The sequence below is a fragment of the Falco rusticolus genome, chromosome 5 (genome assembly GCF_015220075.1).
Source record: "Falco rusticolus isolate bFalRus1 chromosome 5, bFalRus1.pri, whole genome shotgun sequence".
In the NCBI taxonomy this organism is placed as follows: domain Eukaryota; kingdom Metazoa; phylum Chordata; class Aves; order Falconiformes; family Falconidae; genus Falco; species Falco rusticolus.
The window spans coordinates 5,146,775-5,174,487 of record NC_051191.1 but is presented as its reverse complement, the minus strand read 5'-3'; the positions used below and the strand labels follow the sequence as shown (position 1 = coordinate 5,174,487).

The window sequence follows — 27,713 nt, the reverse complement described above, 5'->3', positions numbered from 1 at the left end:
TTTATGCTGAGGGGAAAAAAAAAAAAAAGTCTGCCTACTAAATTTATTTCTAAAGTTGCTAAGGTACTGAAATACTGTGTAAATAAATACAATTGTTGCAGGTTCATGGTATCATTATGCATTAGGGAACTGTCTGCTGCTACAGGGCCTGGTGCAGCACAAACTGAGCTTGATAAAAAACTCCCACACTGCTCACGGCTTGTGCTTCATTGCTGTCTGAGAGAGCGTAATGTACAAACGGGAGTTTCCTATACATGAGAAATAAGAGAAGGGTTGGAAAAATCTAAAGTTCTAGCAATCACTAAGAATTTATATTAAAAATAATAAAGTAAACCCAACACAAAGCATACCCACGCAGTCACTTACCTCAATACTTCAGTGAAAGCTTCCAGCCCTTCTTTGGAAGTCATTCTTCTCCCAAGGGCAGCAGCAGTGCCTGAACCGAAGATGGAGATGCTCCTGTAACTCCCATAGATGGATCAAGGCTTAAACCGAAAAATAGCAACTTTGTGCTTTCAGTCTCTTCTATTTTTATTTCAGTTTTTAAGAATTAATTACGTGGGTTTATTTTAAGGCCCTTTGGGCCTGCGTATCTTTAAAAAAATTGTAACACAAGCCTATTATAACCAAGCTGACACTGAAACAGTTGTGGTCTTCAGCTCTGAGCCCTTCAAAACAAAGGAAATGGCAGGTACAAACAACGCAGACTAACCGATAAACTTTTACTTTAAAAAAGTGACGAGTTCTCATGCTCCCAGGAAAAGTTTTGACAGAAAGCACGAGTATACAATTAACTATCCCTATAACTAAGATGCAAGCTGGGGGCTACAAAATGCCATTGCTTCAACTTTCCACACGAGAGTTACACAGGAGCTACAGTAAAGACTGTCTTCAGAGGAGTCCAGGTGCTTGTTTCCAGAGGACTGGGATTTTCAGGAAAACCTGTTCACTGCCAGCACTCCTCCTAGTATCACGTAGCCCTACATCGCTTTAAGCTGAAGGCTGTATTTACATTCAAGCCTTAAGTGAAAATTATATGACTTGCTTAAAAAGGGGGGGGGAGAAGAAGAAAAAATTGTCTTCATCTTCTACCTCCCCCTCTACTGGTTTGGAAAGATTAAACAGCTCCTTTACAAAGGTGAAGGTTATATTCACATTTAAAATGTAGGGAAAAATTGAGATAATAATTAACCAGTAACCATTTAAACATGTTTCCCAATAAGCTGCTTCAAACTCGCCTACTTCCAACTATACATAAACTAGAACAAATTGTTTTATTACTGCAAAACACGTGCCAGTCTCATTTAACCCTAGAAGAACAAAGAATTGCTGACTAGCATGATGTTGATGGAATTAAAGGTTACCTTTCAAAATACTAGAGGCAAAATGCAGCATTAGTTTTAACCCCAAGTACACTGTATAATAATTTACTTAAATAATACAGGTGTAAACATAACTAGTGGAATAACAAATAAAATACCTGAAACAATAAAATGTTCAGAGAAATGGCACATGGAAGCTAAAGCCACCTGTGAAAGGATTCAACAAATTTTCCTGAGGTTGAATAGCTTGAGTGAAATGAAAAGAACTAGAATCCAGGCTTAAGTCCAAAGAGCTAAACAGAAAATCAATCTTTTCACATAGCACGTTCTGTGGTATATTTAAGATTACAATTGTATCAATTATTTTTTATTTAATGGTTGTCTTAAATCCATCTGAAAATAAAAGGCAGTGTTGACTACCACTAGAAAATTGCAAATAAAATGTTTAATTTCAGAAACTGAGTTCACCATTTATAAATACACTAAAACATAGTAAATGCAAAATTAGATTAGGCATAGGTACAGTATTTTAACAAAGCTACAACTTTTCTAAAGGGTCATAGGCAAATGATGACTTGTTTCCCAAAAAGTATCCAATGAAAACTGAAATGAGAAAATTAACCTTTCCAGAGTTAAAACATGGAGAACATTCCTTTCAAATAAAAATCCTGGCTATTTATTTCCATCTTCTTTGAAGTTTTGAAGGCTCTATATCCCATTTGCCTGATGGACACCAACAGTTAAGAATCAACCCTACTACATAAAATTCTAAGCAGTGCACCATATCCATAAGGCTATTACTGAAAAATCAGAAGATCAGTTATTTCTGTACTAGGAGCTTTAAAGACAGGCTGTTCTACACAATTGAAATTACGTTATGAGTAAGGGCTCAGTTTTTACAATAGGGAACCTTATAGTTTTGATGCACTAAAGATTAGAAAAGGCTTTAGAATGACATTAAAATCTTTGTGGTAAGTTTCTTGCCTTTTTTTGTACATGGCATTAAATAACAAGCATTAATTCACAAACTTTGATAAGACTTCCAAAGAGCTTTTATAAATACCCAGAATATTTCTGTAGTTTAGTTAAAATGTAAAACCTGAACAGGAGAACCCAGAATGGGAGGTTTTGCTACCGATTGCTGTGTAACTGACATTCCATATCATCTCAAATTTAAGATTTATTTTCAGATACTAAGTCAATAGTCTCCTGTAAACACATCTTCCTTGATAACTCTTCTTAATCCTTTAAGTACTTTAGGGCTTGCAGTTAAAAACACCACATGATAAAAAGACGGCTGGAACCCCGTCTTCCGCGTACAGCTTTCTTTTGACAACTACAAAAGCTGTTTTGTTGCAATTAAAGCAATGTTCAACTAAAATACAGTACCTGGTTTATGGTTTTTACATAGTCATTGAATAAAAAACTACAGAATAGAACTGTTTACATCTTTTTTTTTTTTTTTTTTGCCATTCTATTAAAACAAATGACTGAGCTTTTTTAAAGTTCATTTACAATTATGGATTAAAACCTACATAATTTTGTATAATTTGACAAGACAGGCTATCTCTAGCGTGAAGTTTTAAAAAACATATATACAATATCTGGCCTGAAGTACTATGAATAAGGCACATGTAGACATATTGAAAGCTGAAAAAATTGAAACTAAAATTTGGAATTATAGTCACTGATTAGATGTCATACATGGCCCCTACTGGAGCAATTTAAAAATCCGAGTTATAGATAGTTAATATCCAGTGAGCAACAATAGATTTAGTCTAGCAGTTTGTTCATTAGTTTCAATACTGGAAGTATATTAAAGGAAGATTCACTTTCAAAAAGATAAGCTTTTCAAAGTGTTCAATCATTAACCTTGACTGACTAAAGTTGTTGCTTTCATTGGATGTATTGAACAATCTCTCTGAAGGAACAATGCTTGGTGGACAACCCAAGAACCTGACAGCCAATTTTGACAGTACTGGCCAAGATGACTTCTTAAAGTTCCAGTAAGTTAGAGGATCACAGTTATGCTCAAGCACTTCTTCCTCCAGGTAAGAAAGCACCATTTCCTCCGGTAACTTTGCTCTCTCTTTCAGGTCTTTTGTTTTCTTCATGTCACCCATGAGTGACCAGAGATTATCTTCCCCATATGAATTCGTAGATGGTGAACCTGCATCACAGCCATTGGAAACAGGTTTATCATCATGTGAGGTAGAACTCATTATTTCCAGCTCCCTGATTAAGTCTTGTTTATATTGTTCAGCCTCCTCTTCTGTAAATAAGGATGTTTTGTATCGGGGATCCAGAAGCGTAGCAAAAATGTACCTTGGATCATGAAGCGTGGAGGACAATCTACTCACCATAGCTTCTTTCAAAGATTTCAGCATAGTATCTATGCCCATTGTTTCCTCAAATAGCATTTCTATTTTCCTATTAAGTATATGGATCATTGGAATCACTTGGCTTAGAGTAGACATGTGTGTACTCATCTCCCTGCTTGCGGCTTCAAAAGGTTTGAGAGCATGACACACCGACTGCATGACTTCCCACTGGTCACAACTTATTAGCTCCCGAAAGCTGCACTCTATCGACATTTCATCGATGGCTCTTTTCTGTTCAATAAGACGTTCAAGCATATGAAACGATGTATTCCACTTTGATGGAACATCTTGTATTAGCTGGTGCTGAGGCAACTCATACTCTTTTTGCAACTCAGCCAACTTCTCTTTTGCTTTTGCTGAGCGATGGACGCGTTCACAGATCTTTCTTGCAATACTAAGCAAATTCTGAACCATTCTCTGGCTTTTGATAGCCTCATTTACAATGACGTTAACAGTGTGACTAAAACATTGTACACTTGAATGATCACCTTCATTTAAAGTTTTCTCTATACTCTGATTATCAGTAACGGTAATCCCAATCTGAAGGCCAACAGAAGTAATCCATGTTTCCCACCAGTACTCTAACTGCTTTTGAATACTGATGCCGTTGTAGTCGCAATCAATCTGTGATACATTTAACAGTGCTGAACAATGGTAATCCTCACACTGTGGTCGAAATGAAGACTCAAATGTTACCCAGTGAGCCGTCAGGGTTAGATATTCTCGTGTTTGGTTGCTCATCCATATTCCAGATGTAAAATGGATCACTCCACTTTCAGCTTCTTTAAGATGTGAAATAATTATTTGTTTTACATTATCATACATATCTGGAATTGCTGTCCTAGAAAAGTAAGATGGAGAAGGTAAAGAATATTGAGGTTGCAGATATTCAAGCAGCCTGTTAAAGCCAATGTTGTCTACAAAAGAATATGGCTGAAGGTCAAGTGCAATCATTTCGGCTACAAGACGTGTGATTTTTTTGGCAACTGGGTGAGAGTCACAAAACTTGTCATTGGTTTCATCAAAATTTGAGGATCCTATTAATTCTGTGCTCAGTGGCATGTGATTATCCGTAGATGAGGATAATACTGGCTCAGAGACATCTGTTTTCAATACGTTGTTATGGAACCGCTGCAGATGTCTTAGAAGGCAACTTGTGCCCAGATTTGTTGGCTTTTTCCCCCTACTTATTGTACGTCCACAGTGCATACATACTACTTTTGTCGAGTCTGCAGAACAAATCGAAAAGTGATTCCACAGTTTTGAGGTCTTCTTACTATTAACAGGAAATATTATTTGATTATCATGTGTAACCATTGTAGGCAAGTCAGTCAATTTTGAGGATGAACATTCTGCAGAAGCCAAAGTGGCATAAGGAGAATTCGCCAAACTCACGTCAAGAAAGCTCTTTTGGTTTCCGATAACATCAGGATGGCGTCTGTATAGATGTCTCATCAAACAGCTTGTGCCCACATCTCCTTTCTTGCCACGACTTATCATACAACTGCAGTACCTACATACTGCTTTTAGGCTGTCTGCAGGCGACAGTGAAAAGTGGTGCCAAACTTCTGATTTAAGTCTTTTCATAATCCTTTTATTTTGCTGAAACACAGCCGTAGGTTCAAATATTAGCGGACCTAATCCCTCGCACTGTTTCTCAGGAGACGAAACAAAGGAGACTTCGCCTATATCTTCAGACGACGACAGCATTGAGTCTTCCACTAGAGCATCTCCAGAAGAGAGATTAGTATGGATCTCCTCAGAGATTCTGTCTGGAGAAGAAGAAACAGAAGCTGATTCTTTCATTAGTTTTCCAGGAGAGGACGACATAGAATTCAGATCGCTATCCGAGGGCAGTAAAGAAGGCAACAGAGTTGGAGGTGCAGTGTAGAGAGGTGGTATGCTGGTACCACCCCCATTCTCTTGCAGGACAATGGAACGATGGGCTCTCCACATGTGTCTTATTAAACAACTCGTTCCCAGGTCTTTTCCGTTTTTTCCTCTGCTGAACTCATTCATGCAGTGGATGCAAACAGCTTTAGAATTATCTAGAGGTGACAAATAAAAGTGCTTCCAGACAGCAGATCTCCTTCTGGAACCTGATGTGCTCTTTGGAATTACGACAGTTTTTTCTGCTACATTCTCTACAGTGTCATCATACTGGTTGTTGGGTAGCTGCGGAGACGACCCAACAATGACTTCTTCTTTGTTGCACTTTTCAGAAACCGAAAGATCTGATATTTCTTCAGTAGAAACAATAGAAACAGATTCTTCAATTATTCGATCTGGAGATGGTATTTTAGAAGCCATTTTCTTGACTAGTTTTATGGGGGATAACATGGAACTCAGATCTCCAACATCTGCGGGCTGAGGTGGCAGTAACAACGTAGGTGAAGAAAAGGAGGATATACCTGGCATACTTCCATTTTCTTGAATTAGTACAGTAGGATGGGCTCTCCTCACATGTCTCATGAGACAACTTGTACTCAGGTCCTTTTCATTTTTACCCCTGCTGAATTCTTTCATACAGTACATACATATTGCTTTAGTGCTATCTCTCGGAGATATAAAAAAATGGTTCCAAGCAGGTGACTTTTTTCTGGAGCTTATGTTTCTGCTAGAAAGGAGGCTCTGTGTCACAGCTTCCATTGCTACATCATACAGCGTACTACTATACTGAGAAAAAAGAGATCCATAATCATCTTCGTTTTCTGTAGATAAATATTTGCCAGCGTTGTTCGTAATGAAGTTCTTTTCTTTGTCTTCCTGTTCATCACTGCTGTCCGCATGTTTGAAATCATCTTGTTCCGTCTTTATATCCATTCTTTCTAGAGTGCAGTTAATGCCGTCTTCCTCTGGCTCTGCTTTTAAGTTATTGATTTTACCCAATACAAAACTACCATCCATTCTGGGGGAATCTGCTTTACTCTCGTCCATGGATGACAAATTCTTCTTGCCAAGTCTTCATTTATTAATAAATATAGATAATTTAAGAGATTATTTAAAATTTGATTAAAATGATGTATCTTGTATACTGAATGCACAAACACAAATGTGCGTATGTGTTAAAATAAAGTCTGGTTTATCAATTCTGTATCTGTGTTGTGCATAAGCAAATATGATTAGTCATAACAATGCATTTAAAAATTATAGACTTAATTAATGGAATATCATTTTTCCCCAGGATCAGGACATTTCAGGTCATAGATGAATGTTCTCAAAGACAGCTACTGTTAAATGCTTCATGTTGTAGACATAATCCTAAAAAATGAATGTTCTATTTTCTTGTTGAAGGAAGCCATTCTGTTCATCTTGATTGGCACCATCTAGAAATTACAAAAACAAATAATAATCAGGAGACAAAGTTGACTAACCCACTTTAAATAGCTACAGTAAAGATGAACTGAAAACATGCACTAAATGTTCTGTAGCGTTGGAGGGTTTTTTTCCTTTAAAGTGGAAAGAATTCAGCGTATGACTGAAAGGAAGAAAAAAACCCAACATAGACTCAATACATTTGTGTGGCCAAATACATATCCACACGCAGCTCTAGTTCAGCTTTAACAAAATCTGGAGTCCAAGCATCACTTTTGTATTTGCTTGGACATACCTATGCCTCATCCTAATCCACCCACTGCATAATCATACATACACACATATATACACAAACATATACTATATAGGTATCTATAGATATATATGAAGACAAGGAGACATCGTATTAGCACAGAAATATGTACTTAAAACCAAATGTTAAGTTATACTCCTGTACATGTGAGCCCTTCATTACTGACAGCAGTGTCTAAAAATACATTTCACGAGAAAACCTCTGTAAGGGTGTCCAGCAAGGTCACGCTCATCTCTATTCCTCTGACCATCATGGTTATATTTATGCCACAACGCTCCCAGACAACACCATACTCTAGAAACAAGCTACTTGTAGAGTTTCATGATTAAAAATTGAAATGCTTAATTCAGGCTATCTGGGCTATGCAAATGCCATACATAAACTGAGGTCTCCCAAGAGCCTAACATCATCACCCAGAACCAAAGATACGTACAGCTGTATGTACACGCTGGTGCCCAACGTGCGGCACTGCCGGCTCAAGTTCCTCACACACCGAAGGGTTATACTAGAAAGCCCATTTACACTCATAGCTCATTTCTCTCGTGGGTAGAGATTTCCCCCACCACCAATTCCAGTACGAAGAGTAGATTTTTTTAAGTATAGCTGCATAGAAGTCACAGGGCAACAACAGGGTCAAAAACCAGGACACCTCAACAGCCCCACACAAACAAGCCGTCTGCATGTCAGCCGCTTCCCCCCACCCCCCCACCCCCCTTTACAACAGTCATATTAGAATTCTAAATTTTGCCAGAGCCTCTCTCACTTATTCTCATGTCATCAATGTAGTTATTAGTACCTCCATTCAAGACAATAAACATTTTCCGGACTACACAGGTGATGCTACACTACGCACTCCAATGAACTGGATTTTATGGGACTGTCTCTCCCCAGCTGAAGACAAAACACACATTTGAATTGGTTCTTTTAAAAACTTCTCACACAATTTTCATGCTACTCAAGCACAGTAAGTATTTCGGTAGACAAAGGGTGGAATTAGCATAGCTACAAGACACATTAAAAAAGTCTAAACTGTATTCACAAAGCCTTCCCCACCCTGAATCAAGACCAATGTCATATTAGCTATGTAACCTATTTTAATTAATATTTCTCTGAGGTCTGTTTACAGAAACACTTATTTTCCTGTGGATTTCAGATTTCTGGAAAGCTTATCAAAGTGATAACTTGCCTTTCTCCCCACTCCCCCCCCCCCCCCCCCCCCCCAGCGCAGGGGAAGGGGCAGGGAAAAATCTGCAGATCTTACTGCAGCTATTTTATGCTAAGAGGAAAGCAGTAACTGATTTTCTTTCTGTGAAAGTTCTAGTATTTGCGCTCTGCCTTTCTCTTTCCTTCTCAGAAAACAAAAAAAACCCAACCTTTTTCAGACACCAAAAGATATAAGGGTCAAGCACAAAGGACATCAGTTCTCACGAAGGGAGGGACATGAAGAAAAAGGAAAACCTTACATTTAACATACTACACAGTAGTTTCCACAGAACAACTCTGGCAGCAGAGACTAAAATTAACATCACTGTATAAAACTGAATAAAATACAGGCTAGTCATCACACATATTGATGATATGGAAACGTGCATTTGGGACGAGAGATTGGTTTCTTTTAAAAATGTTGACAATCTAAGAGTTTTTTTCATCTTTACTTTGATGTGAACTTGGAGCTTGTACTGCAAACAGGAAAAGCAAGAATATATAGTAAGCTGTTGTGACTTAGTATCACAGGATAGAAAGGCTCAAAAGCAAGTGACTCCACGCAGAGTTTACAGAACATAAATTAGTTAGAGTAAGCACATTACAGATTCCTAGCTAGATTCACGCAAAAAAGCATGCATACATTGGCATTGGGTTCTGACGAAGTCGTGCATGATTTCTTTGCCTCAAAGCAGGTAATCACATCCCTGGCCTGCAATTCCTGTCGTTTTTCAATTACGCAAAACCTAATTCTAGGCTTTGAACAGAAAAGTCCACGGAGATGCTTCATTTGTCCCTGTCCGGATAAGCAGTTATTGCTTAACACAGCTAAGCTTCAGGTAGCCACGCAGGGAAGATTTGGAAACCTGATTAATGAGGCCAGTAGCAAACTTCATAACGATACTTAAATTGATTGACATTCATTAACAATACACATTGCCAATGGTTAAGTTCATAATCATTATCAGCCATTACCACTACATATTCAAACAGTTAGGCCCTAATCATCTTATGCTAAATTAGCTTTAAGTACACAATACCACCGAGCTGACGCCTCCCAGTTAACCTGATGGCTATGGTCCTGGCTGGTTCTGCTTGCCAAGTTGAGGCGAAGAGGAGAGACAACTATTTGGACTCTGAAGCAGGAACCGCGGCGGTAAGGCTTCTATCCTCTTTCTCCTGGGTGTTTTTAATGCTCCTCATCTCCTCCACCAAAAAACGGTGTAGGAAGCAGCCTCATCTGCTCCTGACGTTATTTACCATTCTTTAGGACCAGAAACCGTTCTTGTTCCGTGAGAAATCCTTCCTACTTTATTCTGTATCCTTCGGTTTTGCTTGCAGATTTTACTACTCGAACTGTCAATTCACATGTTTTTTCTGTCCCCTATTTATGCGATTAAACATAGGTCTCTCTTTGCAGCTACGTATTATTTCTGTATTTATGCTCAGCCGTGATTTAAAATGCTTTCATGCCGTTAGGACGGTTATGCTATTAGCGGTGTTATGGACTGCTTATATACTGCGGCCATTTGCAGTATTTTAGTGTACTTATGCTTGAGTTTAAGACAAGAAAACTTTAATTATATCTTTTCCCACTTTACGGCTGTTACAGCTCTCTGGCTACATAATACGTATTTTTCTGGGCTTTGTTGCTGCCTTCTAGGAATGCAGAAAAGCTGAGACTCCCAAAGGGGACTTGTCAGGGCTGCTAGATCGCTTCCTGGATTTGGAAATCCCCAAAGCTGGATGCCCCTTAGAAGATTTTGCATGTTTAGCGGGGTTTTTCTCCCCGTTTTCTTTCAAACATCTAAGCATGATCTCTGTTGCTTTGAGTGTTACTACATCATACCGTAAAATCAAGTCAAGCTCTTTCCCTTCAAACACCGTTGAGGGTTCAACCCTAATTTTCTTTAGAATATAGTCCTCAAATGCTCAGGGTATAGGAATACGGATGTTTTTCATCTCCCTCCTCCCATGCCAACTCTACAGAAGAGTCAATCTGTTTTAAAAACAAAACAAAATACTCCATCGTCTAAAATTTTACAGTAACCTACAACAAAGTATGAATTTGTTTATGACCATTTTTACATCACTCATCTACCCTTAGACACAAGCTACTCGAAGTTATGGACTACTGCTAAACAAACAGGATGTTCAAGGAGAAGGAAAATGTTTTCAAAGGAAAAAAAGGCTACAGGCAATCAGCTTAAAATGAAAATGATTTATGCCTTTGAGATCTCCTCAATTAGATACAGACAAGCAGGGAAACAAAGAGAATTAAGAGTCACCTTGCAACAAAAATCTTCAAAAGAAAATAAATGGAACTAGAGAACAATTATCTGCTCAAATGTACTACTCTCGACTATTAGCTCCTGAGCAACTGTAGACAGTCAGTGGTTTGCTATGGTAAGAAGCCTGCAGAAACATTGTATAGGATTTTCCATTCAAAATGGGATTATTGAAAGCGTATGGTGGTTGACAAGAAATGTCAGGAGAATGTCACTGATCCAGAGTGCCACAGCAGACTGCCATGACCAGAAGAAATCACTGCTAAAGGAAGGGGGTTAAAAACCCCAAGCACACAAAAAAAACCAAAAACCCCAAAAAACAAAAACAAACCAAAGAAACACTGGTGTAGAGAAACACTGGTGTGTTGGGATTGCAGAGACATACATTAACATACAGTGAAGTATAAAAAGTACGTAAAAAACCCGAACCATGAGCAGATTATTTGTTTGTAAAGCAGATAGTGGCCTGCAAGCTTTAAACCATTTTAGATTTTAGGTTGACTAGTCAGGCAATAATCATGGAGTTGATCGTGTTACAGAATCTTGGTGCAGAAAATAGTCTAGAAAGACCACTTTAAAACAACAAAAAAATTCACTTATACAATTACATATACTGTAAACACACACACCTGCAAAATGCAAAAGCAGATGTTTCAAGATAGATGCAAAATGTGGAAACAAAGTGAAAGCAAAACTGTTTATTACTTTTAAAAAAATCAAAAGCAGTGACAGATTTTGAGTGTAGGAGGTACACAAAAGCACATTAAAAATAATTTGCACAAATGGATGTCAGTTTTAGAATAAATAGCGCTAATCTTGTTTACTTTTTTAAAATGTACAAGCATCATTAAGAACATCAATTAAAAGAAAATCTCTAAAAGCAAGCAATAAAAGCAATAAGGAGGATAAATTTTAACAGATTATTATCAGCTTCCACTTCAATGGATGGATACTATGCTAGGTAAGGAATATTTGCTAACAAAGAACCAAATAAAAAGCAAACACCCACAAAAAGAAAAACCCAAACAAATCAGAACTCCAGAAAACCTGAAACACACACCCAAAAACCTGTAACAAATAAGCAGAACAAATTCTTATAAATGTATAACCTAGATGAACCTTACCACGTTTCAGTTACAAATCCCTTGAAGAAGGAAACTTAAGAATAGTGGCATTTTTTCTATACAGGTTTCCTGTTATAAAATATCAGTACTAGCTCACCCACAAAGAACTACAGAAGTTCTTTGGAAGAAGAAGATACCAAGCAATTAAAACATGGTATTAGAAGAGACTGCAAAATTAGCATGTTAGTCAAACACTGAAGCAAGGTGGGTCCTAAGCTCCAGTCTCACAAGAATCCGCACAAACGTACAAGCATGAACTAGTGGATGCAATAGTGCAATTGGGATCGAAGTACAGAAAGTCAGGCTTAATAAAAGAAACTAGTTGTTCTGGACCTCATGGGAGGTATGATTTGTAGAAGACTGATGGGAAAGAAAAAGAAGAGGAAGGTAAAGCCACCTTTACTATTCTGTTACTTTCGCAGTCACCTCAAAGGTAGATCTTACATTAACCAGTAACCTGTGGTTTTACAAAGGTATTCTCTCCAATTTGCAAAATACCCTCTTGTATACACAACCCCAGGTACTCCATCCAGACACAAAGGATTCAAGTGTGGGAACAGCACCACCAATACCATACATTGCTCCTTGTTGACAGGGATAGCCTTCGCCTTAACCGAATACTGGAACAGAATATAACAATTAGGACAAGTAATATTAGACGTTTTTATTGATCTAATGTGAAAGAGCTGAAGTTTATAGGAATTTGTGTATTCAACAGAAAATATGTAAACAATTAAAATAGTAGTAAAGACCCCCGAGAAGCATATGTTAATGGAAGGGGAAACAACATAACCAAAATCATATCCAAGTCAATAAAAAAACCCAAAAGGGCATATACAGAAAAAAAAGACAGAAACTATTACTTTTGTTTAGTGCTCTCTTCTACTGGTGAGAAAACCTCTGATGTTAGAAACTGAAAGTAATTTTACTTAACATTTTAACGATTTACTATGCTTTTTTTCCTACTTAGATCTTAAAAAAGTGATATATGGAAGTAATGAATATACAACATTTCTGAATATTGGCTGAGAAATAATACCTAGGTTTAGCTCTTGTTCTGTCACAAGCCACTGGTCTTGCAGAAGTCTAAATTTCTTTCTCCGTGATCCCTTCTCAATTAGGAGGGCCGTACCTTTCATCTTTTGTTTTTGTTCCATCTATTCTGCCATGAGTTTTATAGGGCCATCTTACTACATGGCTTAAAGCTTTTACAATTATTTTTAAAATTCCATTTTAGAGCGAGGCAAACATTTAGAAAAATCCTAGTGTACAAATAGGGAACATTCACAAACAGTTCGATGGTTGTGTAAACATTACCACACTAGGGTTGGTAGTGGGAACAACAACAACAACAACAACAACAAAAAAAAAAAAAAAAAAAAAAAGGTGTGGGGAAGGATTATTTCCTCCACGGCTGGAGCATTTCACGGATGTGTGGCCAGCCGAGCAGGATGCCATGCGCAGGAGCTCGAACAGGCTGGGAGGCAGGAACCAGGCCGCTCCCAAAGATATTCTGTCTGCTGGGCTTCAGCTGCTGGAAGAAACAAGGCAGCATCCTTGCAGGGCAACCGATGCCCTCAACTCCCTCATCCCTGAGGAGAAGAGACGCTGGAAAAAAGTCACAAAGAGAAAATAACATATCCAGAGTAACCCGTAAGGAGGTAAACAAAAACACACTTTGGAAAGCAATGGGACAAAGGTACTTGCTCAGAGGTTTGGGAGACAAGGCAGGAAGAATGAGAGCCCTCCAAGAAAGGTATGTGAGCTCCCTGCTGTGCTCATGCTACTTGTCAGGACACGACACAGAGACCTCCGATTTATCCAAGTATAAAGCTCATTCATGCCTCTTCACGTTGCTGTAAAATTCTGTGCTTGGTGTAAGCTGGGTCCTAAATCAGTCATTCCCGACAGTGCAAAACCAAGGTGTGGATTGCTGAGTGTTACAGCCATAACCATCATCATTGGGCTCTTGAGTACTCAACCCTAATTACAAATGCAGGAATTTAGCTAGAGTAGAGACTGAAAAGACTAAAAGGACTAGCAGCTAAATGTAAATATCCATTCCCCCTTTCTTGCCTCCTGTCTCCCAAAACATCAAATAATTTTACTATGGAACACAGACTCTTATATTAAGCAGTAAAATAGATTTGCTAGTGCCAAGTTATATTTTTTTGGCTTAGCAGCCTCTGGATTCCTCTCTACCTTCTATTTTCACCCCACCACTAAATTAATAATAATGCAGGAAGATAATCAACAGCACAGCTTAAAGTGACAGTTTTAGTCTTAAGACTAAAGGGGCAGTGTCAAATTAAAAATCAAACCTGCACACAGAACACACCTAACATTGCACAAACTCAAACTCTTAGCCTCTTACTCTCAAAAGCTGATTTATTCTGTCCATCCGTTTTCTCCTCTTGCTGCTGTAAACATAAAAAAGTCTATGGTACTCTGTTTACTGATTATTTTCAGACATTCCCTGAAACCTCAGGGAAGATTTCAGAACTAAAAGCTACAGCTTTAAACAAACATCTCCATCTCAAACCCTACATCACCTGCATCACTGTGTATGGAAGAAAGCGTGCACGCTGGCACTGCAGAAAACTACACTGGCTCTTATGCTGATGTGTAAAAGGAGTAAAAAACTCATGACAATGGCAAAACTGAAGAGAAACTGTATGTTTTCCAGATAAGCATAATTTTAAAAAATACTTTAAAATAGACACAAAGGAGAAAAAGTCAGATAATATAAAAAAATATTTTTTTTTTTAAAAAAAGGAGAGGATCTGGTTCTTAACTCAGTTCTTAACACCAGTATATCCTCAACCATAGAACTTCTTAAAAAGATTGAGATTTAACACCAGTATATCCTCAACCACAGAACTTCTTAGAGAGATTGAGATACTGCTTTTTACATATTATACATTTCATATTCATCATTTTTGGAGTCTGACACAAATAGGGATGTTTGTGTTATCATGCATATTATTCACAGCTGGCTGACATTTAGTTCTGGCATCCCTGTTTAGCACCCAACAGGATTTGCTAAACATGCCTGGTACCAAAATGTTTCATCAGACCTCAGTGATACAGTCTGACTGCTCAGCACGTTTAAGAATAAAGCAGGTGTCTGATACAGGGTAGGGAGTCAAAACTCAAGCTTATTTCTTGAGAAATCAGTCTTCAAAATTTATTTGACAATTTATTAAGCAGGTCTATTTGAAGCATCATCCTCCACCACCTAGGTTTAAGCAGCACTACAAAGCCCAGAAATCCCCATTCCACATTATTTTAAACAGCATTTATCTTGCGGGCAAAATAAAAACGGAAAGCTAAAACAACAAAAAAAACCCCACCTTAGGCAAAACAATGCCACTCCCAAGTTTTATACATAAAATAAAGAAATATCACTGTGTTGCATGTACCACCTTACACAATATTAGGTATCAACACAAACAACACTACTCACACCTACAACCACCTGATAAGCCTTTAATTGTTGCATACCACCAGATCTCAAATGGGGCTATCTTCCTTCACACATCCTTTGCTAACTTTCCATAGCAGGACACAATAAGAAAGAAAAAAAAGAGGAAAACCAAGCAGGGTGTACACATACTAATCATTTGTCTCAGCTTTTACTAAGGGAGATCTCGTAAAAAACAGATCTGTCACGGTAAGTAAACTATAACATTTGTCCAAGATCCAAACTGTCTCAAATACTGAAGTGTTGCTTTCTCATTATCTGGTATGATACTACTGAAGCAATACTTGCAGGATATGTTTCTATGCTATTGTTCATACCTAACAAATGTCAGATCAGCCTGTCATTTGTTAAAATGCTAATGTAATTTATGTAATAATTTCATTAAAACTTTAAGCAGGATTTTCTGAAGTCTTACGCTTTCATTTAATGTTGCTCCAAGTGAAAGCTACAGATTATACTCTGATATTTTTATAATTCTCAATTTTTGACAAACAATTATATGCTAATAAGATGCTGCAGTTCTCAATTTACAAGAGATAACATGGTTTTATTAAGAACAAAGTTTAGGGTTTTTTTTAAACAGTTGAAGAACGTATTGTTTGGCTTACAGCATTTTTAGTGCAGCACGTCAAAGCTGCTTTTAATCTCTCACACTGTACAATTTTGGGTTGAGGGGAGATGAATGAAGGTTGCAGTAACATAACACAAGGGTAAAATGCAGATAAAGACTAGAGTAGGGAAGATGCATCAGCATTATCATGGAACAGGAAACAGCACACAACCAAAACCACAGTAACACCTAAGTTTAGTTCGGAAAGAATGAAAGACAAAAGACAAAAAACATTTACTCCATGTTGCTAGAGAACAGTAGTCTGCTTTCAGAAAAGCACCAAAAAATTCCAAGCAATCCTCCTCTGACACCTTTCCCCAAGGGATCAGCTCCTCTGCCTAGCCCATTACACTCTTCCTCCTCCTGTGCAGTCCACAGCTGACGAAAGAAATGGGATAGGATTAGGAGACAAGATTCTCCTGACTAGTCCACCTTCCCAGCTTGCAATATACTAGAAAACACACACTTTTGTTCTGGTTTGGTTTTGTTTTGGTTTTGTTTTTTAAATGTCTATCTTTAAACTCAGGTAAGAGTCAAACCTTAATCACTTTAAGGCTGATTTCAAACAGTTAAAAATGAGCCACCTGTAAAGGCGGAAGCTGAGGGCTACAAAGCTAAATGGGCAGGATGATGCAGAATGAAAAAGCAGTTAGGAGAGGCACAGCACATATTCTGTACTGAGAAGAGTCTTCTCAGAACTCTTGCTGAAAACATCCATGTAAGTAAAGTGAAAAAAAAAAAAAAAAATCTCACAAAACCTAAACAGGGTCCTTTACAAAATGTACTATTATATTAACCTGTTTGAACTAGAATTTTTCTAAAATTAAAAAAAAACAACCAAAAACCTGAACGATATCTGCTGAACTGCTAAGACTGTTGTACAACAGTATCTATTTTGATATTAACCAGATCAAGCCTGAAGAGGTGTGTTTTAAAAATCCTTCATAGTGTTCTGTCTCCATATTGATGCCAATTAGTTACATGTCCTCGGATAGTTTCACTTGTGCCATGGAGAGGTTGTCCATGATTTACATACATCGTATCTGTACGTGTTGTACGACATGGTACTACGCTTATATTACATACTTGTATTCTGGAATGCTTGTGCACATAAAGGCAAGGTAGAAAGAAAATGCAGCTCAAAGTGCCAAAAAGACAAAAAATATTTTCAAGAGGATATAAATACTTCATAGGGATTTTTTTTACAGCTAAGCTTAATCATTCTTTTGTCACAAAACTTTATTTCAAGTCAGTAGAGACCCTCAACTGCAAAAGACTGCAAATCTGTTTCTTCTCTGTACCGCGTCTCTTCTTTCTTCCTTAAGTAATAATTTGAAGAAATATGGCTAGATTTTACTTGAAGCAAGGAAAAGACCATCTCTTTACTAAATATACTACATATGCTAAATATAAAAGAAAATAATATTAACAATGCCATCCAGGATAATTTTATAGAGTTCAGAAATACTCGGTTTCACCTTGCTGATGAGCACAAAAACTGCAACAAAACAACCTGGTAACTATGTGTGAAGTCAAACTTCCGTATCACATGCAGGCATAATCAATCATACCCATGACGTGGGTGAACTTCTTATTCCCCTTTCAAGTCACTCAGTATTTTCCAAGTAAACTGTCCGTAGCACCTGACATTTTCACCTGATACCCCAGTTTAAAACACAATCACCTCAGCTCTGTCCCTCTCAAAATAAACGGAGAGGGAGAGAGAAACCAGTGTAACAGTACTCCCTATTTACTTGTAAACCAGCCTGTCCCTAGCCTCTATGACAAGGGTTTTTTTTCCCCTCTTAACCTCTTTTAGGGACGTAATCTTTGGCTTCTTCAAGGCAAGGTGAGACTTTGCAGCAAAGACCTTGTTGACACAACCAAGCCACAAGAGCCGACATTGTTTCCACCTGAGCATTAGCAGGAAATCCAAAAGAGACACTCCTGTCCCTGGCAAAGAAATAGCTCAGTCTTCTCCCAAAATAAATGGTTTATAGGAGAGCCATCCTACCGCCACAGACACCTCAGCAAATCAGGTTTTACTTGAGGAGCTAAAACCAAAAATACAACAAGAATTGTAATGAACAATAAAGCTGTTTGTAGTACTTATTCTAACCAGTGCAGTTCACGAGGTTTCATTCATGTAATGCAACCTGTAATTTAAATAAGTTTTACAGAATAATGTTACATGGGTGTAACGATGCACAATCCACAACATTTTTAGTACAAGAGCAGGTAAAGGACAGCCCTTGCTCTTCCCATTTGTTTGATTTCTATTATTAGACAAAAGCCATAATTATTTTAATAAACCTGGTATTTTGTGAGGTATGGAAAAGGGAAATAAATAAAAACATTTAGAGAAAGGAGAAGGATCAGGAATCTCCCTGTTCTTTATAAGCATCACTGTATTTTCTAATAATGGCCTCCCTACAGTGCAGTAAGCCACAGAAAACAACTCAAAATTGTTAGGAAAGGAAAAGAAGAATGGAACCTCAATTGCTTCCACTTCCCAGCGTCAAAAGGAAAGATGCTGCTAACAGCATCATCCGCACACTGTTCAGCTCCCTGAAAGCTTACCCACTCTTCCTACTGCCTCAGTGGCTACTAATACAAGTCACAACAAGTCTCTCATGTAACGATTATTACCCTGTTGTCTTTTGGTTGTTTGTTTTTTTTCCCCCCTGTCTGTAGATATGCCTTCACGGTTACTAGCATATCATGTTTTCACCTTAATGCAGAAGAAAGGGAACTACAGAGTAAAACCAGAAAACATTACATGATTGCCATTATCTATGCCACATTTTAGCAAGAACTTGCAGACCCAAATATTAGATAAGAAAAGCTCTCAAAGAGCTGGGAGCCAATAGCTGGGTGGGAGTTACAAACAGGTAACAGTTTCTACACTGCTCCTTCCTCTCCCACCTTGTGATGGCACATCTAACACTACTAGATCCCTTTAATCAGGAACTAGAGTTTCTTCAACCACCTTAACTGCACATAAAAGCTACTGCATTGCATATGCACTAGAAGACTTTAATTCTTACAGTGGATGCTAAAGTATTTTGACCTATAACATTTCTGACCTACTGAAACTTAAAATTTTAACAGGGAAGATAACATCTGAACAGCAGAATATTCCCAACTTTGATCTCAGGAGACTCCAGCACTATACAAGCACCCATTCCACCAACGGTGCCTTCTTAATCACAAATGAAGAAAGCATCATGGACAAAAGGAACACTTGCAAAATGCTAGCTCTCTGGGCCGCACTACTAAACTCCAGGAACTAATATGCAGTAACTTGTTCATAATATGCTGCATGGTGAAATCTGTACTGGTGAACACATCACATATTGCATATTGATACGCTGAAACACAGAGGAAAAAACAAAGTCAGTATTCAATTACCAAGCCATAAAGGAAAAATCGTATGAGATTATTTTGGGAAATGTAAAATATAAGGAATATATCGAATACATAATCTTTTTAAGTAAACATGTAAAAATGACTGTGTTCTATAAAACCTTAATAAAAATAAAGTCTCAAGGAACTCAAATTATGTTCTATAAATACATTTTTTAGGCTGACCAAAATGATCTAAACTCTATCCCACAGTGCGGACAACTTGAATTTCAATAAAACACCTAAATATGACAAAAAAACAGGTGACAAAATGTATACACTTTTCTGTTGGAACTCACATTGGCATTTAATTTTTTTAAGACTAATCGCCTACAGATTTTATTACCTATCAGAACAACTAACTTGCAGTCAACAAGTTATTTCATCTGGGATTATAATTCAAGAAAGAGTTCTTGAAGACACTAAGACCAGATACTCATTTGCAGTAGACAGGTAGTATTAAAATGGGTACTTTCATTGAAGGCTTTTAACCTTGAGAGCCACATTAGTAAGGCACTTTAAATAGAACTATAAAATGCTACAGTGCTTGACATCATGTAATGAAACAGTGCAAAGCATATAGCGACCCTGAGATGAGCATATTAAAATTCAGCATTAAATACATGAGAGTGAACTTTTGGATATTCTGTCAGCAGCAACATTGTCCCTTTTGTCAGATTTCTTTATGGTAGTCTAGAACTGACTCAAAAGGCTGCTGCAACAGACGATGACTACTCTTTCCTGCTCCTTGACTGTGCTAGAGTTGGAAAACACTAGCAGTTCATTTTCGCTTAGACACTGATGAAGAATGATCCACAAGCAGATTTAGTATGTAACAAAATCCCCCACACCTTCTATATCCGTCACCTAGGAAAACTTTCCTTTAGAAAGTGAAGCTGAATCATGTTTTTCTTTTTCTTTTCCTACAAAGGCCAAAGCCTTATGAGGAAAGGCAGAGAGAGTTGGGTTGTTCAGGCTGGAGACAAGACAGCTCTAGGGACACCTTAAAGCACCTTCCAGTAACTAAAGGGGGCTTGTAAGAAAGATGGGGACAGACTTTTTAGTAGGGCCTGTTACAATAGGACAAGGGGCAATGGTTTTAAACTAAAAAAGGGTAGACAGACTACATTTAAGGAAGACATTTTTTACAGCAAAGGCGGTGAAGCACTGGGACAGGTTGCCCAGGGAGGTGTTAAGATGCCCCATCCCTGGAAACATCAGGTCAGGTTGCCTGGGGCTCTGAGCAACCTGATCTAGTTGAAGAAGCCATTGCTCACTGCAGGGGGCTTGGACTAGAATGATCTTTAAAGGTCCGTTCCAACCCTAACGATTTCTTTGATGCTCTGACCTCACCAAGACTTCCTAGCTCAACATTTTACCTATCTTAAACATCTTGTTCTTCTGTTGCTAACACGTACTTTAGCCAATAATACAGGCAGCTTAAAAGTTGAACTACTTTATTCAGGGTGGGGAGGGAGGAAGGGACCAAAAATAAACACAAAGCTCCAAAACACTGTGCAAGAATAACACGTATTGTTAATCTACACATAAATGCTGATCTGCATATGAACAATTCTTTTTCTACTGTATCTTAGTCAGGAATCTCAGGCTTCTGAAAAATCTGTACCCAACAGCTCAAACTGAATATGCAAAGAAAAAAAAAAGTTTCAGACAGAAACTCTAGAAGAAAATATTAAAATTTGCTTCATCAGTGAGGACACGAAAATTTGAATGAGTGAAATTTAAGTATAGGATGAATGTAGCATGTAAGTTACTTTCCCCCTTTTTAAGGGGTAGACTGCAGGGTAAGGATGTATATATGCCAGCTGTTACCACACAAATCATGAACTAGTTACTATTATTGTAACACTGTAAAGATTTTTAAGTCTCAGGCACTCATACAAACTTCCTGCTACATTATTAAGCTACATACAAGTCAATGCAGAGATGCACAATTATTCATTATCTTTATCCATTGGCTTACTCTAAATTAACAATAACAAAGATACAAGACCCAAAACAAACAAGCTGCCCACTACTTTACTGAGAAAAACAAAACAAACAAAACAAAACCCAGAAAAACTTACACATCTGTTCCACTGCATGCAGGTGGCTTCATGTGAGGTTAAATACTTGCTACTCAAACTTAATGATGATGATTGTATCTAAGGAAAAGAAGAAAGTAATTCCTTTTAATAGATTTATTTATTTTTTTTTTTTAGTATGTAAACTGTCACAGTGGCAAGTCACAGCATTTCAAGTTTCTCTTTAGGTGACAGCTCCAGGAGTTGCACTTACTATGACTAGCTCTAGCTATTGCCTTTTTTCAAAATCCCTAGGCTTCATAATTATCAAGAAAAAGGAAGACATTTTTAACATAAGAGCTCCAAAGCAAAAAAAAAAAAAAACCAAAAAAACCCAAACACCTCCACCCCAAGATTAGTACTAAAAAAAACATTTAAAAGTCAAATTTTTGTACCTGTCTCAGCACTGGTCCATTTTCTTTTTTATACTCAGGGATGACTACATCTCATGATGAATGAAACCAAGTCTACACTATGTGCAAGATTTAAAAGGAGCTTGCCGACACCTTTCAATGCACTATAGGATTTATCTGGCAGCCTGTTACACCTTCTCTTCATGAGCTGAACATACTGCTTACACACTGCGCCCAGCATGCATATTAATCAACATGCAATAGCACAGGATCAACACAAGATTATCATTACCCATGTATGAGAAAGGAACGATTGCGAGTGGTGCATATTAAGTCAGATATTTTGACTTAGCAACAAAACAAACCAAAGCAGTCTATCACAGGACATATTTTGGAGTTTTGCAACTTCAGTCCCACTGACCATTATACAGACATAAGCGTCATTCTGCAGAGGCCCCAGCTGTTTCAATGCACTAGTACACTGAAAAAAAAAAAACCAAAACAGCCAAACTAAGAAATTTTTTAGCTATCTTAGAAAATCCGGAAAGTAAACTTTGACTCCAAATCCAAATGCAGAAAATGCTGAACTCTGCAATGTCAAAAATGCCCCAAAGTGGTCAGGATGCTGTTTTGTCTTCTTTTCTAAACTTAGTATGGCTCAAGCACCAACAGGGGTTAAATCAGCAAAGCACTCTCCCCACCAGTCGGTGCTTACTGCTCTCATTCAGACTGTGAGACTGTGATTGATATCTATACATATATGTATCTACACACAAACTTTTTTTTTTCCCCCTTGAGCAGGAGACCACCTCTCAGGGTGGAAAGTTCTGATTGCTGGCTTACTGTGCATTACGAAATAAATTACATGTAACTCCTTTTACTGACACTTTCACTTAAAAATAATTCCGTACTTCCTCTTAAGCAAGCGAAAACATCTCAAAGATGTGCTGCTGGCTAATTTGACTGCTAAGATGAGACACTTCTGCTGTCACTACTACAGCGAACCTTTAAGTAAGGTATACAAAGAGGAAGGTGTCAGCCAAGGAGACAGAGACCCACCCGATGCAGGGTGCTCAGCAGGAGCAGTTCGGGAACTCTCCCAAGATGTGGATTCAGGTCCTCAGGCAAAGCAGGGAAGTGAACCTGGCTCTCCCACATTCCTTCCAAGCGCCAGAGCCATCAGACTACAGGCAAGATACAGTACAAACAACTTTATCCTTCCCGATTTCTTAAAAACACCACCAAAATCCCACAACCCTTCTATTCCCATTTTCCCATTCTCTCACTTGTTACAAGAGGACTACAAAATAGTTTCAAGCAAGGCCAAACATTTAATTCTTTTCACATTAATGTTTGCATTTTCTTGATTGCTCATTTTTGTGAGAACAACAAAGAAGTCATGATTTTAGCTGGATCTGGGCTTATTTTCTTTAGAGGCAAACACTGATTCATCAAATAGCATACAGAATTACAGCAGCAAGTAAACAGCGTAATTATTGAAATGCTACTTAAATGAACCTATCTGGGGCAATATTGGTACAAATTCTTTGATCATTGTCATATGAGACAAATATATTAGTAGTTTTAAATACCTTTTCCTATACATTTTGCAAAGGATTGCACAAGAGTATTGCCAAAATAAGTCACAGCTGTTAAACCAAGTCCATTTTCAGTCGTAATTTTCAAGCTATTGACTACTGAAATCCAGAACCGGCTTTTGTATTAAAAGTACAGAAAATCTGAGCACTCAGTGCAAAAATTACTCTAACACACCAAGGGAAAAATATATCTGTATGACACTAGTGAATGTAAGCTAGCAGATATGACTCAAAAAAAATTTAAAAATCCAACAAGCTTTCAGACAGCTGTAACAGTGAACTAACTAGTAACCCTCTAAACCTTCAAAGAGGGATCATCCAACTCTATTTGTCATTACAAAGTAGAGGGGGAAGGGAAAGAGGTGAGAGATGGAGGCAAATGTGCAGTAATAGCTAAATAGAACACACAGGTTGCAAGTTTAAATAAAGATCATGGTAATATCATAACATTTCTTATGTCAACATCCAATGAAATCCAGTCTTACACAGGTTGTAAGAAAGGCTGACATGCTGTTGAAAAGAAAAAACTTCACAATTTGTTCTGAATGAAAAAAAGGACCTGAAAAATCAAACTATTTCCCTGTTTGTTGCGCTAGCAGAGCATCATATTATGCTGTCTCATCACAAAAAAACACAACCAAACACACACACACACGCCCCCTAAACAAACAAAACAATACTAACATGGTTCAAGTATGTATCACACTAATTTAGGACAGAAGTTCCTCTGCTTCAGGGAAAAAAAACAACCAAACAAACCAATAAAAGCTTCAGTCGTTCTAACTTCATGTTGTATGTGCTTTAAACTCTAGATTTCACTTGAAAGCTATCTTTAGGCCACGGAAATTAGTCAATTTTTTCACTAATTGGCTGAAATCAAATACACCCATAGTTGTCAATTGACAGATACCAATGATGCCAGTACTGAATGCAGAATAAACAGCCACAGTTGTACAGAAAACAATGCACATCTTCCACATGCAAGAGAACACCTTTTTGTGAAACCTGTTTTGAAAGTGTACACTAGAACAGATAACATTATGTAAATTACATTATGTCAATACCACTAAAACACCTAGATTGTCCCTACTTAGAAAAAAAAAAGTCAGTCATGATGATGAGTTAAATGCCATGGTCTACACTGTGCAAAATCTCCAAATAAACTATCTATAATTCTGCTTTCTGTCTAAACCTAGGCTAATATACATGCATTATCACACCTATTTGCATAAAGCAGATTAACTATACATTACAGTGGCAACGCCATAGCACAATACGCTCATTTTGAAGATGAAAACTCCTACAAATTAAAAGTAAGCCTCCAAAGACAGGATTTACTGAATCCTCTCATACAGAATCTTCACTGTGAGCGGTGTTAAAATGCAGCAAGGTATTGGGATATACATCATCTGCATTCCTTAATACAAACTTTCTCAGAGCCACAAAAGAAAATATCTGAGAAGTTATTGTATTAAGGGTTCTAAAAATTAGAAAAGAACAAGTTCCAAGAGGAGAAAGAAAGATATAACAGGCTCAAAGGCCACATAAACCAGTAACTATTCTTTATTACCTAAAAGTTTGCCAGGACTTTCCTCTGTAATATCTAGTTCTTAAGCATCTTTGATAGGAGGATATTCTACTTTACATGGATAGACAATTTTAAATGAACCTGTGAAACTCAGTTGCCTTCCTGCACTTCCAAAGGACCTGTTACGAGCATTAGTGATGCGTTATGTGTACCGAAGCAGACCCCCTTCTGCACTAACCACCCGTGACCCCATGACACTTTAGCTGTTCTACAAACACAGCTCTTGCTCAGGATGTTTGCAGTCTAGGTTTAAAATGAGCCAGAATTAGGTGGACACACCAAACAGAGAGGCTATAGCAGACATGGTAGAAGAAAGACTATAAGCATTACTCTAAACTCATCATCTGCCTAGCCTTCCGCTATTCTATACTTTGCCTTTCACATTATCATTGAGGATGCTGCACCTGTCACAATTTTGCTTTATACAGAGTAACAGTAAAAGAGTTACAGTTATTCAAAAGCACAAAATGTTTAGAAAACTTAGCTGAGGAGCTCAGTTTGGTTATTTCATTCTACTTTCATTTTACTTGTTCTCAATCCATTCTTATATTTGTCTGGAGAACTTTTAGGGAATAAATACCTCAACGTCTGTTAAAGTTGGAAGATGCTAGCAGCACTGTAAGTAGCAAAGCAGATAGACATCCAACCATATAAAAACTTTCAGCACCTTGCCTGTTGGTCTTGCACCTAGCAGGCAGCACTCAAACTTCTAAGAGTCTGCAAAAGAACTTCTGCTGCTTTTAATATATAATGAAGACACGTACAACTTTTTTTTCTCCACAAAACTAATCTGCATAGTAAATAACAACTGGAGTGCCCCAGCCCAGTATTTGCACAAATACGGGCTTTCTAGTAGCAGTATGGTATCTTGGAGATCGTTGATAAAGTCTCCCAGACTTCACTACACTCAATATGTTCTCCACAAACATCCTCCCAAGGGTGCACATCTGTGCTTTAAGTGAAATGCTGCGTTATTGAAGATAACCTTTAGAAGGCTAGAACTGTGCTCTACTCTCCTGAAAGCAACACACGTGCATATCCACAGTGGGCCATACAGGCAACACATAAGGAAAGCCTGAGAAGTATGTTTGCGTTATGGGGGCTTGAAAGACTTTTCCTGCTTGGCACTATAGGCGTAGCGTGACAGCTCACACTAAATTATTGAAATCTATCAGAGATACCAACCAGAAACAAGACACGACTGCTTCTAACACCTAAGCAGCAGGGAAAAGGATTGGGGAAAGAGTTTTTCCTACGCTGCAAAGCCAAACCTAGCAAATACTAAACCTAGCAATGATGATTAGAAACGCCATTAATGCAAGCGAGGCCTTATACCTTTCGTTAATGAATGTTTTTACACTTTTAGTAGACTGCACGTGCCACAGACAACTTAAAGTGCATCAGGCACCCTCTGAAAACCAGTAAGCATCGCAACACAGCCAGCCTCTACCACCAGCAGCTGTCTCAGCGCAGATCTAGAAGTTACAGAAGGCACTTTTAAGCAAAATTACCACGTCCCGGGTAGAACGCGAGAGCAGCAGTACATGGAAGTTAAATTCTGCCGTTCTTCACACGCACCTCTCCTGAGCGGCTCTGCCCGAGGGGGACGGGGCTGGGAGCTTCACCCCACACGAGAGATGCGATGTTTACGCCGCGGCCGCCGCCACTGGCGGGCGCCTGCCCCCCTGGCGCCCCGCGTACGCGGGAGGAAACGCTTTTTAGGATTTCCTGGGCGCTCCGGCCCGGCGCCCCGGCAGAACCGGCGCCCGGGGAGCCCGCCCGCCCGCCGGCCCCGGCCCGCTCCCCGCGCCGAGCCGCGGCCGCCCGCTGCGGGGGGCGGCGGGCTCTCCGCCCCTGGGGCCGCTCGGGCCGTCTTAGCTCAGGATGGCACCGGCCACATGGTCACCGCTCCCGCCGCCGGCCCGGCTCCCGCGGCCTCCCGGCGGCGCGGCCCCGGCGGGTGGGAGCTGGCGCGGAGCCCCGGCGGGTCCCGCCGGCCCGGCCCGGCCCGCGCCGCGCACAATGCCGGGCGGGCTCGGGGCGCGGCCAGCGGCTCGGCGGGCACCCTTCCCGGGCCGGGGGTGGCAGAGCCTGCCAGGCGGCCCGGGACAGCGCCGAGTCCCCGGGGACCGGCGACCCCCGCCCGCCGGGCCGGCCGGGCCCCCTCCCGGGGCCTCGCAGACAATGGAGCCAGCACCGCGGGCCTAGTCCCCGGCTTCCTGCGCCGCCCCACCGCCACACGCCCCCTCCCCGGCCTGGCGGCGCTGTCCTGCGGGCGCTCCCAGGCGGGACGGGGCGCCACCGGCCCGGGGCGCGGGGCCCCCGGCCGCGCAGGCACCGGCGCCGCTGAAGCGGGACCCGGCGGCGGCGGGGGGCGGCGGGAGCCGGGGAAGCGCGAGCCGGACCGCCCTCCCCGGCCCCCTCCCGGTGCCGGAACGGTGCCACTCACCTCCCCGGGCGGCCGCCGCAGGGGAAGCCGGAGGTCACCGCCGCCACCCGGCCGGGCCCGAAGGAGTTAAAAGGAAGGGCCGGGCGGGACCGTCCCATTCATTAGCCGGGCGCTTTGTCTCCGGCCGCCGCCGTCGCCGCGGCGCTGAGCAGGCTGCCCCGGCTCGGCCGCCACGGGGCGCGTTGCGCAGGCGCCG

General features: G+C 39.6%; 1 protein-coding gene across 5 annotated transcripts; it reads right to left on the bottom strand.

Annotated features, from left to right (window-relative positions):
• Positions 1-1,745: 1,745 nt before the first annotated feature.
• ZBED4 (zinc finger BED-type containing 4) lies at positions 1,746-27,697 on the bottom strand. 5 transcript variants are annotated; one of them, XM_037390057.1, is made up of 4 exons: positions 27,518-27,697; positions 26,404-26,543; positions 21,533-21,610; positions 1,746-7,029 (listed from the first exon to the last, which is right to left on the bottom strand). In XM_037390057.1, the coding sequence occupies exon 4, from the start codon at positions 6,638-6,640 to the stop codon at positions 3,122-3,124; it is 3,519 nt and encodes a 1,172-aa protein (XP_037245954.1). In that variant the 5' UTR covers positions 6,641-7,029; positions 21,533-21,610; positions 26,404-26,543; positions 27,518-27,697; the 3' UTR covers positions 1,746-3,121. The 5 variants fall into 5 exon arrangements, 4 of the variants coding, with proteins under 4 accessions (XP_037245954.1, XP_037245953.1, XP_037245956.1 ...); XM_037390056.1 differs by lacking the exon at positions 26,404-26,543; XM_037390059.1 differs by lacking the exons at positions 26,404-26,543; positions 27,518-27,697 and adding an exon at positions 22,304-22,324.
• Between the last annotated feature and the right edge of the window lie 16 nt (positions 27,698-27,713).

Coding starts and splice junctions, on each gene's coding strand:
- ZBED4 (XM_037390057.1), bottom strand. CDS start 6,640: ATGGACGAGAGTAAAGCAGATTCCCCCAGAATGGATGGTAGTTTTGTA.